The 19,362-nt window shown below is 35.7% G+C and overlaps 1 protein-coding gene across 3 annotated transcripts; it reads left to right on the top strand.

The window, feature by feature from the left end:
- The first annotated feature begins 4,356 nt into the window (after window positions 1-4,356).
- On the top strand, window positions 4,357-17,582 carry LOC117620280 (tetratricopeptide repeat protein 27 homolog). 3 transcript variants are annotated; one of them, XM_034350442.1, is made up of 21 exons: window positions 4,357-4,875; window positions 4,982-5,111; window positions 5,493-5,824; window positions 7,174-7,255; window positions 7,359-7,674; window positions 7,862-7,920; window positions 9,559-9,648; window positions 10,273-10,364; window positions 10,476-10,574; window positions 10,684-10,761; window positions 11,502-11,586; window positions 11,670-11,728; window positions 11,857-11,926; window positions 12,074-12,165; window positions 13,148-13,210; window positions 13,363-13,429; window positions 13,949-14,155; window positions 15,583-15,699; window positions 16,321-16,473; window positions 16,649-16,794; window positions 17,293-17,582. In XM_034350442.1, exons 1-20 carry the CDS (start codon window positions 4,439-4,441, stop codon window positions 16,742-16,744), a joined length of 2,724 nt encoding a protein of 907 aa, XP_034206333.1. In that variant the 5' UTR covers window positions 4,357-4,438; the 3' UTR covers window positions 16,745-16,794; window positions 17,293-17,582. The 3 variants fall into 3 exon arrangements, with proteins under 3 accessions (XP_034206333.1, XP_034206334.1, XP_034206335.1); XM_034350443.1 differs by lacking the exon at window positions 13,148-13,210; XM_034350444.1 differs by lacking the exon at window positions 15,583-15,699.
- The last annotated feature ends 1,780 nt before the right edge of the window (window positions 17,583-19,362 follow it).

Genomic DNA, 19,362 nt, shown 5'->3' with positions numbered 1-19,362 from the left:
ATTAGAGTTTTTAATTCTATGAAAGTCTTTATTTCTCCACAAAAGTATGTACTGAATAATCCCCTTAATTGGATTTTTGATTGTTACCTATTATGTATAATATCCTTATTTAAGTTGGATACGGATTCTTTGTTCTAATTTTCTTTGTCATGATCTGCTTGACTTTTTTATCCTATACACGCCACCTCATTAAAATTTAATTTAAGGAATTTAAACTTAACACATCATCCTTAAAATTAAAACCCAATTTATTCCTATTAAAAATTAAAAAATGCCATAAACTCACATTTGTAGAACACTTGTAAACATGGAGAAAACCATATTTTAAATTGCTTTTTTTATTTTTCCAGGTTGTCGCTCTCTCGCTAGAGAGGAGAGCCGTGCGATTTTTCTAGGGTTTTTTTCCCTTCCACGTCTAGGCGTCACCGTCGTCCAGTGCGTTACTTCTGATTGCGTCGATCTTGTTCCTGTCTTTCTCTCTGTTCTCGAGTGGTTGTTTCCTTTGCGTGTCGTCTGGTTCTTTTTGGCTTCGAGATGGTGGTGTCGTCTGGTCCTTTTTGTCTTCGAGGCGATGAAATCGTCTGGTGCTTTTGGTTTCGAGGCGACGGTGGTTCGATCAGTTATTTCTAGTTTCGCGATTTGGGTTCACTACACTCTCATCGTCACTACATTCTCTGGTAGTTTCACTTGCTTTTGGGTTTGGATTGGGTCTTCATTGGGGATTCCAGAGGCTGCCTTTGTCATGATCACTCTTGACGCGACCTCTTCGTTTAGGTGGCCAGCCACGACTGCTCCACCTGATCAAGTCTAGGCCTTCTGCCCATGGCTGTGACTCAAAGGGTGACTTTTGGAAGGTTGTGGAGAGGTGCGGACGCCATCTCTATTGAAGGAATTGCGTCGTGTAGTTTCTGGTTGTTAGGTGCCATCTCTGTACCTACATGTACGAATTTTTTTTTTTTTTTCTGTGATGAGGGCTGGGGAACCGAGTGGTGATTATGTCCTTGCTGTTCTTGAGCAATCTTTTTGGAGACTCATGCTCACTGGTTTTTCTAGTGAGTGTCGAATTTGCATTCTAGGTTTTGCTGATAAGGCGACGAAGACCATCCTGGAAGGGTCTCCTTGATGTGCTCGCTAGAATATTTGTGGGCTTGGTATCCGATAAAGCTAAGAGGCCAATCTTGATCTCCTTATCCTGTCGAATAGGGGTCTAGATTAACATTCAAGGAGTTGGTATTTAGTACTCATGGTCGCTATGTTCTGACGATCACAACACATTGTTCTGTACATTGAATTATGTGTGCATATGAGGTTTTCTTTGACAATATTACGTTGTGGCGGTTGCTCTTTGCAGGGCTTAGAGTTGTGCTATGTTTTGTCTGTTTATTTTGGGTTCTTTGTAGCAGTCCAAAGTAGCATGTGTCAGACTCTCTTGTTAGTTCATAACATGTAGTTTTTCTTGGAAGGTTTTAACGAGGTCATTGTGTTCGTGTTGGTCTTTGTATGCCTTTTTGGTTTATGAGGCCATCTCTAAGTGAGGGCTAATTTCTAAATTATAGCCCTAAATCCTCAAAACCCATCTTCAAGAGTGGGCTACACAAAGGACTACAAAAATAGGGACGACTACACATATGGCCAATTCCTAAATTGAGGGCCACATGTGGCTCTTTCACTACCGTGGGCTAAATATTTGGATGGGGCCCAACTAACGTCACCTAGTTGTTAGGTGACGCCAACCAATTTTTGTATAATCCAAAAAAAAATGATTTTAAAAGAAATTTTCTAAAAATTTTCTAAATTTTTTGTATAAATACCTACCTTATTCTTACATAATTTCTCACAACATGTTCATCATTTTACATATTATTCTTCCTCAATTTCGTCCGTTTACATAATTTCTCACAATCTCTTCATTCTTTTACAAACTATCCTCCATCTTTTTTCTATTTAAATTAAATTTTGGTTTTAAAACAAGACAAAGACTTGAACATGACAACGTATGGTCAATTATTATTAGTTACAAACACCAAAGTTGTTTTTAAAACAAGACGAAAACTTGAACATGACCATGTATTGTCAATTATTATTTGTTACAAACACCAAAGTTGTTTTTAAAACAAGAAGAAGACTTGTACATGACAATGTATTGTCAATTATTATTAGTATTTAGTTGCAAACACAGAAGACTAGCAAGAGCTCTCCTTGACCTATTTGGGTCAACCTCCTTATTGTCGGAATCTCCACCAATGTAGTCATCCCGTTGCCAACACATGGATGTAAAAAATCCTATCCCAAAATATTTTTCTCTTCTAAAATGTATTTTAAATAGAATATAAATAGTAGTTTAATTAAATTTACTAATATATTTACATAATATACTTAAAATTATTAAAATATTTAAATATAGCCCGACACTATTCTTATAAAATTATTTTTAGGGCTACATGTATCCCTCCTCACTTGGAGATGGCCTGAATGAAATTTTATTCTTAAAAAAAAAAATTATTTTATATTTTATTTTAAAATTTACGTCTGAGTAAAATCTAAGAGCACTTCCACTGCAAGGGGGGAGGGCAAGCAAAAGGGGGCCTCAGGACCAAAACATCCCCCCAGCACGTAAGGTCCATCCCGGGCAAGGGGTGGGACCCACCAACCCGGGCAAGCCCATGAGCAAGAATGGTCTGAGCTGTGGCCCGAAGGCTGTTGACATTAGCTGTGATGTCACACTAACATCAGAGTTGACAAAAAAAGGGGAAGAATCCACGTGCCACTTCCCAGACACTCTGAGAAATTCAATGAGTGAGCTTTTTTTGCCTTTTGCCTAAAAAAATTGCAAAATAATACAAGAAATATTTTGAATTTTTTTTTTCTATAAATACTTATCAATATAATTCACTTTCCACAACAAATCTTCATACAAATTCTTCTCTTTCAAATATTTTTCACTTTCCACAACAAATATTTTTCTCCTTAGGTGTTTTTAAAAAATACAAAAAAATTCTGAATTTTTTTTTCTATAAATACCTACCAATATTATTCACTTTTCACAACAAATCTTCATAAAAATTCTTCTCCTTCAAATATTTTTCACTTTCCACACCAAATATTTTTCTCCTTCACTAAATTCCATTTGTGACAAAAAATAAATGGGCTCTTCCATTGTAGCCAGAGGCACGTGGACAACCGTTGAAGATATTTTGTTGTCTGAGTGTTGGGTCAAAGTTGGTCATTGCCTGATCACGGGCAAAGAGATGAACTTCTCTCATATGTGGAGAAAAATTCATGAAGAATTTTGTGAAAGACCGGGTTCAACTTGGACAAAAATGGCCTTGGCTACTAGGTGAATTTTTTTGAATAAAAAGTTAGGGAAATAGAGAGATGTGTTGGCAAAAGCAAGGAAATGGTTCGAAGTGGTGAAAATCTTGGCGATGAGGTTACAAATTTCTAATTGTCGTTTTATTCAATTTAATGTCATATTTTATATATTATATTTTCTTGGATTTCTAATTTTATTTTTTTAATAGATTCTTCAAGCACAAATGTGGTTTTGTGCCATTGCCCAAGGTAATAAATGATTCAAAAATCACTAATGTTGGGACGTTGTGAAGAATTGTTCAAAATTCACTACACGTGGTTTGTTCAATTGTGTGAAGAAAACCATTGCACATGGCTCCTGAAGTGAACAATGCCCGCAATCGGTTCCCATGGAGGAAATAATGGCACTATTATTTCCTCTAAAAGAAAATACTCCCCCACATCGTGATCCGGTTGATCCGCCTCCGCCAATGATTGAGTTGTCCTTGTACTCTATTGTGTTGGACTATGAGGATTATGAGTATTTTAATTGTATAATGAGTGAGTATGTATTTCAATTGTATGATGAGTGAGTAGGTATTTCAATTGTATGATAAGTGAGTAGGTATTTCAATTGTATGATGAGTACGTAGGTGTTTCAATTGTATGATGAGTGAGATGTGAATTTTATAATAAATATGGACACATGGCAATATAAAATCTTATTCGAAAATTGAATCCGAAAATTTTATCCGAAAATTTTATTTGAAATTTGAAATGAGAATTTTATAATAAATAATGACACGTGATAACCGAAAATCTTATCAAAATTAATAGTTTAAATATAAAAAATAGAAAATAAATTAAAGTGAAGCCCTTGCCTTTGCCCTTTGGGGTGGAAACAAAAAAGACGAGAGCTGCCACTATTTATATGAATAGTGACAAACCTTGCCTTACCTTCGCCTTCCGCTTGTCCTTGCCTTTTGGGGTGGAAGTGCTCTAACATCACTTGCGTCAGAAATTTATCATCCATTGCTTCTTATGATGCACCCTACCCCATGCAATCATAACTACACTCTAAAACCCAAAATCCCTTCTACCTCACTTAAACCCTACATTCGCACTCCGTCACTAACTAGTTCACAAAATGTCCGAAACGTTACCGGAACTCCCAATCCTCCGCGGGTACGAGCTGCGTCTCCTCCGCTGCACCCTCCAGTCTCCGGCGTCCGATCCCTCACCATATCCCCAACCTTCCGATCATGCCCACCCCACCCACCACCTCCACCCTCTAATCAACGACCTCTTAACTTCCATCGAGTCGGGCCACTACCTCCAAGCCCTCACCTCCCCCGACGTAAACCGCGTCGTTTTCAAACTCGCCCAGTCTGACTCGCTTGGAGACTCGGCGGAGTGCGCTGACAGAGTGTACTCCGAGTTGCTGGACCGAGTTGAGTCGTTTATATCCAAGGAATGCGAAGAAGAAGAGAATGATAGTGGCAAGGACAAGGCCTACAGAGTCATCGTGGTTCTGTGCATTGCCGTGGCTGCCTTTTTCGGTTTTGCTCAATGTAACTTGACTGGGTAAGTTCAAAAGCTAAAAAGAAAAAAACTTGAGTTAAATAAAAAAAATTTAATTGATTTTTTTTTTGGGGGGTTAATTTTAAATTTTGGGAATTTGGAAATTTAGACCGTTGGAGGGGTTGCCAAAGTGTCCTCTGCCACTGGAAGTGCCTCAATGTGATGAGTGGGAGAATTGGGCGCGTAATCAGCTTATGGCTGCTGGGTCTGACTTGCTTGGAAAGTTATCCAATATTCAGGTACTGCCATTTCTATTTCTGGGATTGTTACATTTTGCCAATAAATTTATGCTTGGACTGTTTTCTTAATATAGGCCCAGAATTTTTCATATCTGTATCAATTTTGCCTATTTTCTGTGTGCGATGACTTCTTTGAAAGTTCACGCAAATTATGAGCTTGGTTTAGTTGCGTCTTTCCTAACTTATAATTATAACTAACTATATGTTCAAATTCTGGCTGTACATGTGTGTGTATGTGTTTCGTATCTCATCTGAAATTAAATTTTATTGCTTTGGTATTGTTAGTCTTAGATTCTTACTGACAACAATTTCAGAAAGATTGTTATTTTTAGTTGTTTTACAAAATCGCACTTTGATATGTGAATTGGTGTTGTTTTGTAGTATATAGTTTATGCGAAGATGCTGGCAATGAAGATGAAAGATTTGTTATTTGACAGAAGTGTGCCTTCTACGTATGGAATTAGGAGCATTTCATGGTGGCTCATTAGGATCACCCTTCTCCATCAAAGAGTTCTTGATGACCGGTCTTCTTCTCTGTTCAATCTTTTGCAAGTCTTTACGAGTGAAACTTTGAATCATTTTGGCACTTTGGAGAAAGTAACAACTTATTGGGGTAACAATTTACGTAATGGTGAGGGTTCGTCGCTTGTCTCAATGATTTATCTGGAAGCTGGAATAATGGAATACACCTATGCAAGAGTTGATTCATGCAGGTGAGTTGTCAAGGAGATTTTTTTTTTTTTGGCATTTTGGTTAGTATGCTCCTACTAAACATCTTATTAGAAATAGCATTTTTAAAAAACCATCTTATTAGTGAATAATAATCTCCTATAAAGAAACCATCTTATTAATGATCATATTAATATGTCATTATATATAATGTATACTGTGAAAGGTCTAACTTGTTTCCAAATAAAGTTTAACTGATGTTTCTTTTTAATTCCTCCACTGGACTACAAGCACTTGAGCTTTTTTTTTTGGTTTGCTAAAATAAGCAAGTGAAAATTTCAATATTTCACTTCCATGGAAGGTCACTAATTAGTAGAAGTTTTCATCTTCTTGTCATGCTATGTTTCATTGGTTTACTTTGATCTAAATTTGTTACCTGCTCTGATGTATATACATATGGTTAAATTTAGTACTTTGAATAAATAATCAAGGAGATTGTACTCTTATCTGCATTGGTCAGAGAACTCTTTTTTCTTTCTTTATTTAATTTAATTTTATACAAAGGCTTCAAAAGAATAAAGTTAGTGAAATAACCATTATTGTTGAACAGTGGACGTGTGGTCCACCAACAAAGCAAAAGAGCAATTCTAACCTAATCACACACAATTACACAACAACATAATGCACATAAAATTCAAGAGAGAAGCCTGAAAGTGCAGGATTCTGCTCCTCCCTCAATTTTCCTTCAAACATTCTACCTTTCCTTTCTAACCAAGCCACCCAAAAGTTTGCCTACATGCTGCAATACCTCAATATTATTGCCTTTTTCCCGTAGAAAGCTCTCTAGAGTTCAAAAACTGATTCTCAGTTGATGTCCAAAGTTGCTGGTCTTTACAGTGATGCAGTGATTATAATAGCTATCAATATTGTAGTAAAGCCTAACTAGGTGAGTGTCAAGCTATGATCTTCGTTTCATGAAATAATGAAACAATAGTTTATGTAAAACCTAACATATATAAGTTTAAAGTTTATGCAGTTCCTTTTTTTTTTGGGTGGTATGGAGAGAGGTTGGTGAAAACTAAAAGTTGTTAAGGATAGTTTTAATTCCAGTATTATTATCAAACAAATTCAACATTCAGAGATTTTTTTTTTGGCCCCATAAAGTTGTTTTGTGTCTCCATGTTTTTTGAACATAAATGGTGTGTGTGTGTGTTTGCGCGCGCTTGGCTGAACGTTTTCACTTGCTTTTTTTTTTTTTGGTTTTAATTCCATTGTTTATTGGTTTTTTTTATATAAATATTCCATAATTGGAGTCTTTATTTGGATGCTGATTAGGTTTTTCTTTTACTCCCGTTATTTCATTTTATTTGCTGAGGCTCCTTTATGGTATCAGGCTACATTTTGAATCAGCTGAAGCAGCAGCTGGTCTTCAGCTTTCTGTTACAGGTGTTCTTGGCTTCCGTACTGTACATCAGGTAAATGTTGAAACTTGAATGCATGTAAAAAGAATTTTATTATTTCTGTTCTTTAAATATCAAAACTACTTCTTAGCTTTACATATCATTTTTTTTCCTAAAGGTAGAACCAAAGGCACAAATGGTACTTTTAGCAAACCCAACTTCTTCGAACAGCAGTGGTAGCTGCCTCGCAGAAAGCCCTGGCTCCCAGACAAACAATTCTAGCATTGACAATCTGCATCCATCTGAAACCTATGAGGCCTCTGACATATTGATGACCCCAAAATTGTTAGGGAATGATAGCAATTCTGGAATTATTTCAGAAGGCATTCAAGTTGGTGGTACTGCTGCTGTTCCTTTGAGTGCAGTCCATCAGGCAGTGATCCTGGCTAAATGCCTTCTAATTGAGAAGGGTACACGACATGATGAAATGCAAAGTAAGTTTTCTTGATCTATACATATTTAGTAATGTTACCCATATTCACAATATTCAAGCAGGGCATTAACAGAACTTAATGTCCACTATTTTTTCTTCAATTTTATTATTGGAGCACAATAACTTTCTTGCTACATATGGTTGAGTCTATAGGCTTCGATGTCTCAGCAACCCAATCTCTGTTTCAGGATGGGAAATGGCTCCTTACATAGAGGCAATTAATTCTCAGCAGTCGTCATACTTTATTGTAAGTATAAAATCATAACATTGTATGGTTTTTGAATTTCAATATATTTTCCATTTTTCTTAAAAGTTCGATGACTTATCTCTTATATTGTTAGAAATAAAACTATTCTGGTTGGTAAACCAATAGTCTTTTGGAAGTCTTCCAAGTGCCAACTGAACCAGCTTAAACATGCTGCACTAACAGATAAATCTCTGTTAACTGTTAACAACAGCAAACAAATAATAGTGTCAAAGACACCATTCATGTTAAGACTTCGACTATCGAGTATGAAAGGATTTTAAATTTTTTTTTTTTTTAAAGAAAGGAAGCCATTCTGCCATACAAAGTGAATTTTTTTATTAAAAAAAACATATAATATAGAGTAAAATATGAACATATGGGGGGAGACGGGAGAGTAAAAAAACATATAATTTAAGCTTCCCTCATCGGTGTTCCTACATTTTGTGGTGGGTTTTCAAAGGGAGAGTTCCTGACAAAGTGACATACTTTCCTGTCAGAGTCCTTTGCCATATATAAGCACTATAGTAGCTTTCTAGACCATGTAAATATACAAGTACAAGGCCTTGAACTACGACAATCTTAAAAGGTCATAAACCCTCTTTTAGATATACATTTCTGATGACTCCTGCTGAAACATTTCTTCATAAAACTCCAATAAGTGAACTGCAATGGAGTCCACTGTATGCCTAGAACTTGTCCTTGATTTCTTGTTTATCATTATGTTAATTCTTGAACCTTGCATTTGCATTTCAATCTTTTATACCTCTTTCAACTATGCAAAAAGAGCTGAGAGAAGTTTTATAATTTGACTTGCCACTTTCTATATCCATTATCATGTTTTCCCATAATAATTGGTGAAACCTTCAAATCCTGTTTCTTCCTTGTACTTCATAAAAGTTTCATACAAGGATTGTGTTTCACGAAAATATTGTTTGAAAACTTTTGACAATCTCTGATAAATTATAGATCCCCACTTTCCACAAGCTCTAATAATTTCATCAGATTTTGCATTGTCCTTTGTAGGCTCCTATACTCAAGTAATGGCTATACTGTACCCTGTGAATGTCTTTCATGACCCAACTCGCACTGAGATAAGGCTTCTCTAACGCCATTTGTCTGCATCAGGTCCAGAGTCCATACCACATGACCTCAATTTATGTTTTTTCTTTTGTACTTTCAAGTCTTCATGTATCTGGCATAAGTTACCAAGGGGCCAAATATTTTTCTTACTAGTAATTCTGTGTTCTGGCTGGGAACCTACTCCTTTTGAACTTACTAAGGTCACTCCATCAAACAAACAATTTCAGTATCCCAGAACTATGTATTTCAGCCCATGGAATGGATCATATCTTAATTATTGCACCTTGAGAGTGTCCATAAGCTACTTTTATGATCAACGACACATTTTTTGTATCTAATAGGATAGGGCTGAACCTCCCAAAGCACTCTGCTTCTGTCTAATTAAGTTATTGCACACACTGACACGAGAGATGAGAGATGAGAGAGAGAGGGAGGGAGGGAGGGAGGGAGAGGAGAGATTTTGGTACTGTGGACTCTTCAGTGAGATTGATATATTGTTGACCTAGATTTCCTTAATTTTGAAATTATTTAATGTGATAAATTTCTTTTTTGTATCAGATACGATATTTCTGTGACATCCTACGGATTCGGTGGGAGTCAACACGTAGTCACACGAAGGAACGTGCATTGATGATGATGGAAAAATTGGTATTACGTAGCATCTTTTCTTAAGATTTTGAACTTTTTCTTTGGCATAATTTCTGTTTTCTTCTCGATCAGAATCTTTTTCCTCCAGTTTTCTAAATGGATCCAGCTCACAGGATCCATGCCTTTCCTTTTTAAGTCTCTTATTCCCATGTAAATTGGTAGCTGAAAAATGTTAAAACACAACTAGACATGGCGATGAATCAAGTTTTACATTAGTTAAAACACTCTTTCTAAGGACAGGTTAGGTAAATCTCATGCAAAATTGATCCAATTATAAACATATATGCACTTCATACACATATAGTCTAACCACATGAACACACTATTATGTAGAGGCAGAAGCTGGCTTTGGCATGCAATTTTACTATTTACTGATGCTAAAAAAGATTATGAACTTGATCTCGTCGTCTGAAGTGGTTACTTAATTTCTCTGATGCAAGATGTAGCTTTAATACCATTGTTAGATGTATAATAGCTTTGTTTATTTTATATTATTTAGACATGAGCACTGTTTTGATATCTGCTTCTCGTGGTCATTTTATTTTCGAGCTCTTGTATTTCAGTTAACCCATTTACTTATTGAGAGTTTGTTTTACAGCAGCAATGTTTTTTTATATATTTCAGGTTCAGGGTATCTATGACCCTTCTCCAGGAGTGGCGGAAAGGATTCTTTTCTGCTATGGCGTTCAAATTCCTACCATTCCTGCCCTGCGGAAGTATATCTTCATCTTACATTGATGAGGAATTTTATTGTGGTTTTCTATATTCTTCTATCTGTTGTTTCTTATTGACATTTCTTGTTCTTGTCTATTTCGGATTCATTTTAGGGAATATGGTGAACTTTTAGTTGGCTGTGGTCTTATAGGAGAGGCGGTTAAAACTTTTGAGGATTTAGAGTTATGGGATAATCTTATATTCTGCTACCGGTATGATGACACATAATGGTTATGGAAAAATTGAATCCTCTGATTTCATTTTTATTTCTCACCATTTGTTGCCAAAAGGAGTCTCATGTGAGGTACCATATGAAAACAGCCTATTGCAGAAGAAAGCAGCAGCTGTTGAACTGATCAAGACACGACTTTCTGAAACACCCAATGACCCCAGGTTATGGTATGTATTAGGTTTTCTTTTGTTAATTGTTTTAACTTACCAAGAAACCTTATTTTCACACGTTAGTTAAATTTATCATGCGGTCTCTTCTAATCCATTCAACTTGTAAAAGTAATACTGAGTGCTGATATCCTCAAAATAAATGCAGGTTTTGATATTACCCTTATTCAAAGTGAACTACTAGTAAATTTATCTATGAGTATTTTCCTTATTAGTCGGTGTGTTTGAATATGAGAGAGAGGTCTTCCGTTCAAGTCTGAAACCTATTTATCAATCCATGTACAAAATATGAGATATTTTATGTTTGCCCTCTTAATCTTTGTGCATTGTTTGCTAACACCCTGTTATCTGATTATGAAAATTGACAAGGCCTTCAACGTCACATATTTTCTGGACTCAATTTCCATGTCTCAAATTTTTTTTTTGGCCAGCATATTGAGATGCATCCAGCCATTTATATAGTCTTACAGAACTTGAAACCAGTGGAACATGCCCAGTTTCAGATTAAAATATAACCAAGAGTAGCACGACTATAGTTTATTTATTTCTTTATTATTTTTAATTTAGCACTAATTTAGGACACAATTATTGTGTTCATATTTGTTTGTCTTGAATCTCTATTTCAATATGATGGCTCTGAAGCTCCACTATTGCTGTCCCCATGCATGCCCTACTGCATTTTAAAACCTATAATACATGACATAATAATTTTAAGAGTGAACTCCTAAAATAATTTCTAGGTGCTCATTGGGTGATGTTACTAATGATGATGCCTGCTTTGAAAAAGCCCTGGAAGTTTCAAATGATAGATCAGCTCGAGCCAAGGTTATGTCCTGAAACTCATTCCTTATGAAAAGACATTCTCAGTCTTTCACAGATTTTTAATGTTATTTTTTTCTACTTGATAGCGGTCTCTTGCTCGCAGTGCATACAATAGAGGGGACTATGAAAAATCAAAAACCCTATGGTACTTTTTTCGTGTAAAGCCTTCCTCCTCGTCTCACTCATCTCAAATATATCATTTGTTTATTTGATAATCTTTGTATTTCATAATTGATTTAGATGCACAATCACATTCTGCATTCCATATTCCAGGGAGTCTGCAATGGCCTCGAATTCTTTGTATCCCGATGGCTGGTTTGCACTTGGGGCTGCTGCGTTGAAGGTAACTTGTGTGATCCATGATATCTTGCATTATTATTCATTTTATAGGTTGCATGATGTATGGAAATGAGGAGAGTCGTGCTGTATACTGCCTTTTTATCTTTATTCCTTCTAACAAGTGTTAAGCTTATGCTGAGATGATATACAGGCTAGGGATACTGAAAAGGCATTGGATGCTTTTACTCGGGCTGTTCAACTTGATCCTGAAAATGGGGAGGCATGGAATAATATTGCTTGTTTGTATGCTTTCTTCCCCTTACTTTGTCTTGCATGTCCTCTCTTGAATATTCCTCTTTTCTTTTGTTTGTTTCTTCATCTCTCAATACTGTGATAATATTTTGAGTGTTTTTTTTTTTTTTTTTTTGGGCTTCTGGTTGCACTGGGTGCCGAAACCCACTTGAGCTTTTGAGTTATATTTTACGTACATTCTATCTTGGAATTAGACTTCTTGATTTTAATGGGGGTTTCAGCTATGTCTATGAAAAAAGTCTAAAAACTAGAAAATATTGGTAAAGTATTGCCATTATCTCGTAGAATTTTAGCTATTTCTGTCAAAATTCTGTTGTTCCACAATATTTTGCATTAGTTGGATTACCAATGTGTTCAATAGTTTCCGCTAGCCTTACTTTTTCCTTGCAATAGTGTCCAATAGTTAGATTTTAAGGTTTAGGGATTCAAACTGACAAACGCCTTCCTCTTTGGTGAGGGGCCTAACCACCGCAGTACAAACATCTTTTCTTATAATAACCATGTCTTATACTTGTTAGATAAAATTAACAACACACTTGCAAGACTATGATGTGATGTTATTCAGTGTAGTTCACACAGTAGTATACTATTTTTTGATGTGAAATAAACAAACGAACAGTAACCAAATCATATTCTAAACTTAGGTTGTTATTTTCTTTTTTGGTTTATATTAGAAAGTAAATACATGTTCTTCAGTTCAACGAATAGAGTCCTCATTAAATTATGACAAGTGAAAATTTGTTTCACATTTAGTCATATTTCAGTAACTACTAAACAGTTTGAATGAATAATTTATGATGAATATATGTGGAGTCATATTATTAGTCAGTTTGAATTTTTTTTTCCTTCTTGTTGTATGAATATACAATTTTCGAATGCAAATAATAGAGTGGTCATGATGTCTTAGTTATTAATTATTATTTTGGAAAATCAATTCAACTAATTTTTGTTTCTTGCCTTTCCAATTATGCAGGCATATGATAAAAAAGAAGAGCAAAGAATCCTTCATTGCATTTAGAGAAGCTCTGAAATTCAAGTTCTGTCTTCCTCCATTGACTAAACTCTCTCTCTCTCTCTCTCTCTCTCTCTGTTTCTCTGTCTCGCATGCCCCCCCACCCCTCTTTTCAGAACTTTATATTTGTTGTCGACAGTTTGGATTATGTAATGACTGAACATGACTGATTACAGACGAAACAGCTGGCAACTGTGGGAGAACTACAGCCATGTTGCCGTAGATGTTGGCAATGTTGGTCAGGTAAGTGCCTTCGTCTCAGTAGCATATTTATTTTCACATGTGACAGCTCACAATGTAAACTTGTCTTGGTAGGCTTAGATTTGGTTTGTAAAGTGATATGGAAACCTTGCCTTTGATTTGGAGCATGGCAAAGGACATTGATGAACTGGAAAGAAAAATTAATTGAAAACAAAAAAACTAGTAAATTTGAAATCCTTGGTCTTTTCCAGAGTTATATTGCAGATCTTCATTTATAAGGTCCGAATGTCTACATGTTGTTCACTGCTTCAGATCAACATTCGTGAACTGGAAAAGAAAATTAACAGAAAAAAGCCTAGTAAATTTGAAACACTTGGTCATTTGGCATATCTTCATTGATTAGGTCCACATGTCTACACATTCGTTGCTTGAGATCACCTACCTTAGGGCATTCCATTGTTATATCCTTTATCACTTTCAATTTTCTTCACGTGGACTGATTGTGCCCATCATTAAGTATTAGTTTTCAGCTGTTCTTACTCTATTTATTTTTTCTTATAGGGTCTAGAAGCTGCAAGGATGGTGTTGGATATTACTAATAATAAAAGAATTGATGCTGAATTATTGGAAAGAATTGTGGCTGAAGTCGAAATAAGGGCTTCACATACGACTCCAGATATGACGGATGAAGATAAATGTTCCACTGAGGTGGGACAATCTCGGGAAACTGAGCACTTAGTAGAGTTCCTTGGAAAAGTTCTACAGCAGGTATGATTTCGTTATTATCATTTCCTTTTGTTTGCTTATGCTTCCCTGACCTATATTTTTACAGTAGATTTTCTACTAAAATGAACAGTAACCAGTTGCCCAGTACTGATTGATCATTTCCCATGCTTATTATTAGACTGCTGCATGTGTTTATTGATTATTGTTTTGGTTTAGCACTATTTTCAAAAGCTTAGGGCCCATTTGATAACCATTTCAATTTTAGTTTTTAGTTTTCATTTTTCATTTTTTGTGCTATAGTATAGAGGAAAAAGAGGGAGAATGGAAGTGAGAATGAGAGTGGAGATGGGATTGAGAGGGAAGATGAGAGGATATGATGGAAGGGAGGAGTAACAAAAGTGAAAACAAAGACTAAAAACTGAAATCTATTTCAAATTGTTTTCACATTCAAGTTTTGTTTTCATCCTCCCCTCTCATCCTCTCTCTCAATCTCATCCTCACTCTCATTTTCCTCTATACTCTAGCACAAAAAATGAAAATTAAAAACTAAAATTGAGATGATTATCAAACAAGCCCTATTTTATGATGTAGACCAACTAATGGTCAGGCCCATGTTTTGATTCCATGTGGTCTGAGGTTCGAAAATCCCAAAGGTACCTATCTTGCTATTTGTTAGTGTTTCCAGCCTCCCAAAGATTGTAGGGTTCGGTGGGGTACCCTTGTTTCAAAGCTTTGTCCGCGAAGCTGCTTGGCGGATTTCTTGTTATTAAAAAAAAAAAAATGTTGACCAACTATTGGGTGGTTGATTTACAGAGATTTGAACTGAAAGGTCTACTCTGATTTTGTTAGTTTTCTATTATTCTTAGAAGCTTAAGGAAGGATGTGGGCCAACAAATTTTTATTTATTTATATTTTAACATAGGTTAACTTAGTTTTGGCTTATCATTTAGGGTTTAAAATGTTTATCTATTTATTTTTTGCAATTATGAGTATGGTTAGGGTAGCCTGCTACAGAGGGTGGACAATACTTAGGGGCACCCAAGGGTGTGTACCTCCTTGTCCACCCCATCCCCCTCCCATTGTGATTAACAAATCCTCACCGTACACGTGTCATAATTGGAATCATTTATTTTTTAAATTACCATTTAAAGATCATCTCTGCAAAAAATCAATCAAAGTGGAGATCTTTTAGTCATCCATATGTATCAACTAAACGGACAGTTCATCATGAGGATCTTAATTGTTACAAAAATGTCAGATCACTCCATACTCTCTCTCGATATGTGTAACTTTACTAATAAGAAATTTCTGGGCATTGTTCTAATATTTATATGTTGGATGGAATGTGCCAATCAAATGGTGAAGCCTCTTGGTGTCTTTTCAGTATATTTACCTAAAAAGTAATGTCTTTTTTGGTTGGGGGTAAAGTAATAAGTTGCATGCAATATTTTCCTTTTTACTTTTGGTAGATAGTTCGAAGTGGAAATGGAGCAGATATTTGGGGTTTGTATGCAAGGTGGCACAAAATGAAAGGAGACCTTACAATGTGCTCTGAAGCTTTATTAAAGCAAGTTAGATCATACCAGGTATCTCTAGCAGTGACTTCCTAGTTTTAAGTTTTTATTTACCATTATGATTACTTTTTTAGTGCTTTATAATTTTTGTTTTCTTAATCTTTTGAAAATTGGTTTATAGATGTGCTAGTAATACTGAGAGTATTTCTACACATGTGCGGGGCAGTTAGGGACTTGCAGTATCTTTGCAAGTAGTGGTTATCTCATTCTCCCTTTACTGATTAATTTTAAATCTACTAATGTTGAATATAAACCAACTATTAAAACTGTCCCATTGTACCATCCGTGTCATGAGTTTGAGGCATGTGCATTGGCATCATCCTTTATTAGATCTCACCATTTTGAACATCATAGAAGTCAACAGTTTGAGTAGCATGTGGGTTTTGAACATAGGTAACAAATATTTGTAGAAAAATGAAGCATAAAAAGATGTGATAAATTCATCACTCATTGGTTCAGGGGCTCATTGCAAACTGTGATGAATATAACATGATGAGTTTTCTATTTATTATTTTGCTTTAGATATTTCCTTTTTCCATTTCATTTATAGTTACTATTTGTCATTAAATGCCAATCTAAAACCAGTTATAGTCCCTTTATAATGCTTATATAATCACAAGGATATATTGTCAGGGATCTGATTTGTGGAAAGATAGAGATCGGTTTAAGAAGTTTGCCCAATCATCCTTGGAACTCTGTAAGGTGTATATGGAAATTTCTGCGTCTGCTGGTAGCCGTCGTGAACTGCTTACAGCAGAGATGCACCTAAAGAACACAATTAAACAGGCAAGATACTTGGTATTTCAGAAAAGTTAACTTTGAGTATTGTAATTTCCGTTCCTATTTTCATTTATTTACTTAGCTGTATAATACAAATATTTTCTATCACTAGTAATTTCATTTATTTGGATTTTTATGCTATACATATTCTGACTAAATATACACATTTGGGTAATCTCAGGCTGTGAGTTTCTCAGACATGGAAGAACTTCAGGATCTTCAAGCTTGCCTTCATCAAGTGAAGTCAAAACTCGAATCCGATTCCCTATGTGTTTAGAACTTCATTTGGTGTTTGCCTAATTAGAATTCAGTACAGTTTCATACAAGGTTAGTCCTGCTCTTACATATCTCGGTTCATATAATTCAGAGAGGGGGATTGGGGTTGGGAGGAATTAGAGGAGGAAGGCGTGGGTTGCGGCAATGAAGGAAGGGGAGGGTTGTGGATGAATTTCCGAATTTACCCTAACTTCTGACAGAAAATTTAACAGAGTTTGACAGAAGGACCAATGATGTAAAACGCCACCAAATTGGGTGACCTCTATAACTATTTTTGGAGTTGAGTAACCAAAATGTAACTTCGAGTATAGTTGAGGGACCATTGCTACAATTAAGCCTTTTCTAAAACCTACTTAAAACTGTGTAGTATAGCTGTTTTGGTTGATGTTTTGGGTACCTAATGATGACCTTTTTGACGTATTAAACTCTTGGCTAGAAGATATCTATTGCTTCTCGTATTGTTATTGCCTAATGAGTCTTTGAACCAAATGTGAAGTTACACACTCGGTGCATAGGCAAACATATGACGCTTTGCATTTTAAATTTCAGGAGCATGAAGCCAACAATAACGTATGCAATCGGAATGTGGTGGCTTTTTGCTGGATGACCGTATGTTCACATCCAATACAGAGTTCATGAAGGGATAATCTTTTTCCTTTTTTGCGTAGAATTAGTGAACATATATGTTTGATTAGCCAAATGTAAAGAACCAGTTCACTCATTACAGCGAAGAAGTAAAAAGAGATTGAAACTAGCAGCTAGTTGAATTTGCTTGTAATTTTAAGTCTAAATTCACCTTATTTTATAAAAGTCTAAGGGCCGGTCTGGCATTGTTGTGATGTGAAAATAATCGTTGTCAGATTTGCTGTGAGATAAATCAGCTGTGAGAGGAAGTAGTTTGGCGTTTGGTAAACTTTTTGTTAAAAGTGTTGTTGGTATTGATTCCTGCATAATCAAAAAATGATTCTCGCATAATCATTAAACCCAACGTCTCTTTGAAACTGATTTCCGCATAATCAGAAAATGAAAGCGCCTCATTAGTGCTTTCTTTTATATTGTTCTCTCATAGCAATTTTTAATAATAAGTGATTTCCTCATAGGTTACCAAACAGGTTGGCTTTTTCAAAATTTTTAAAAACTTACTTATCAACTCAAATAAGCAATGTCAAATGGGCACCAAATTGCATTAAAGCTGTAGCTTATTGACGTTCTTATATGATAGTCTTCAATCTTGTTATTGCATTGCAAGCACTCTTAAACACTCTTACAACATAATTCAATTGTTGGAAGAGATGGTGACAAGCCAAAGACAATTCTCAGAAGGTATTGCTAGGTAATTCAAGAAAACCTCAGTAAGGCATTGCTAACTAAAACGCTTTTCGTTATTAAGGAGGATGTTCGAAACACATGTGACTATAATCTATGGACGAAATTGCAATTCCCCTTTCGTTTTGTAGCACCTGCAAGTGGGCTAGTTGTGACAGCCCATGATGCTAAAGTTGCAAGAACGATGGGAGCCACTCAAATTCATAAGATATTATCAGAAGATGATTGTTAGGAAATATTTGTGCAACATGCATTGAACGTTGGCAATCGCTTACTGCCAAAGGTTTTAGTATCAGGAATAGGCCGAAGATTATATTAATTGCGAGCGTCTCACTATTAGTGCATTAAAAAGCCTAATAAATTGAATGAATGACTGAAACTTCATTAACGTAACCTAACTTTTCAAAGAAGTTACTGTGAATTAAGTGATCATCTGGTTCAATATAGGTATATATATTTTTTTAATGCATGTATATCGTCAACGAGGAGTTAAACAGTGACATATCTTGATTGAAATCAATGAATAATACAAAAACTGCGAAATTGTTCTAAACTGAAAGCACTGCCTACAAACATGAGGAATTTAATTCATTTGCGCCATCTCAACAATTCAAATGTGCCTTCATTGGAAGAAATGCCTCCGCAACTAAGTCAATTGACTAATTTGCAAGCATTGCCTAATCTTGTGGTGGGCAAAGATAGTGAGTCAATGGTAACAGAGATAGGTCCCTTACTGCATCTTCAAGGGACATTGTGCCTCTCAAGATTGATGCAGAGGATGCGAGATAAGCAAATTTAAATGTCAAGGAAGGGCTTCATGCATTGCTCCTAGAATGGAGTGACAACTGAAAATGAATCAGACGTTCTGAAAATGTTAAAACCTCATAGAAATCTCAAAGAGCTCATGATCAAGGGTTATGGTGGTTTGCAATTTCAAAATGGATAGGAGATCCTTTATTCACTATTGTAGTTCTTGTAACGTTAGAGAATTGTAGTAACTGTCGATTCTTGCCACCCCTTGGACAACTGCCTTCTCTCAGAATGCTTTATTTAAGAAGAATGTCTGGAGTGGAAAGTGTGGGTCTTGAGTTTTATGGAGAGGGAAGCTTCTCTTTTCCGCTATCGGAGACCCTTGAGTTTGAGGATATGCAACATTGGAAGGAATGGTATTCATGTGAAGGAGATGAAGGAATTAGAGTTTTCCTCCACTTGAAAACCCTTTCGATCAATAGATGTCCCAGACTAGAGGGTAAGTTACCTGAAAACCTTGATTCATTAACAAATCTTATGGTT

Source organism: Prunus dulcis, chromosome 2 (genome assembly GCF_902201215.1).
Source record: "Prunus dulcis chromosome 2, ALMONDv2, whole genome shotgun sequence".
Classification (NCBI taxonomy): Eukaryota; Viridiplantae; Streptophyta; class Magnoliopsida; order Rosales; family Rosaceae; genus Prunus; species Prunus dulcis.
Note: the sequence above shows the minus strand (reverse complement) of the source record. Positions and strands in the feature narration are given on the sequence as shown.

Bases quoted from the DNA above. Each gene is read 5' to 3' on its own strand.
- LOC117620280 (XM_034350442.1), top strand. From the start codon at position 4,439: ATGTCCGAAACGTTACCGGAACTCCCAATCCTCCGCGGGTACGAGCTG. The intron at 5,112-5,492 runs GTACTGCCATTT...GTTGTTTTGTAG, and splicing joins GAAAGTTATCCAATATTCAG to TATATAGTTTATGCGAAGAT. The intron at 15,700-16,320 runs GTATCTCTAGCA...ATATATTGTCAG, and splicing joins AGCAAGTTAGATCATACCAG to GGATCTGATTTGTGGAAAGA.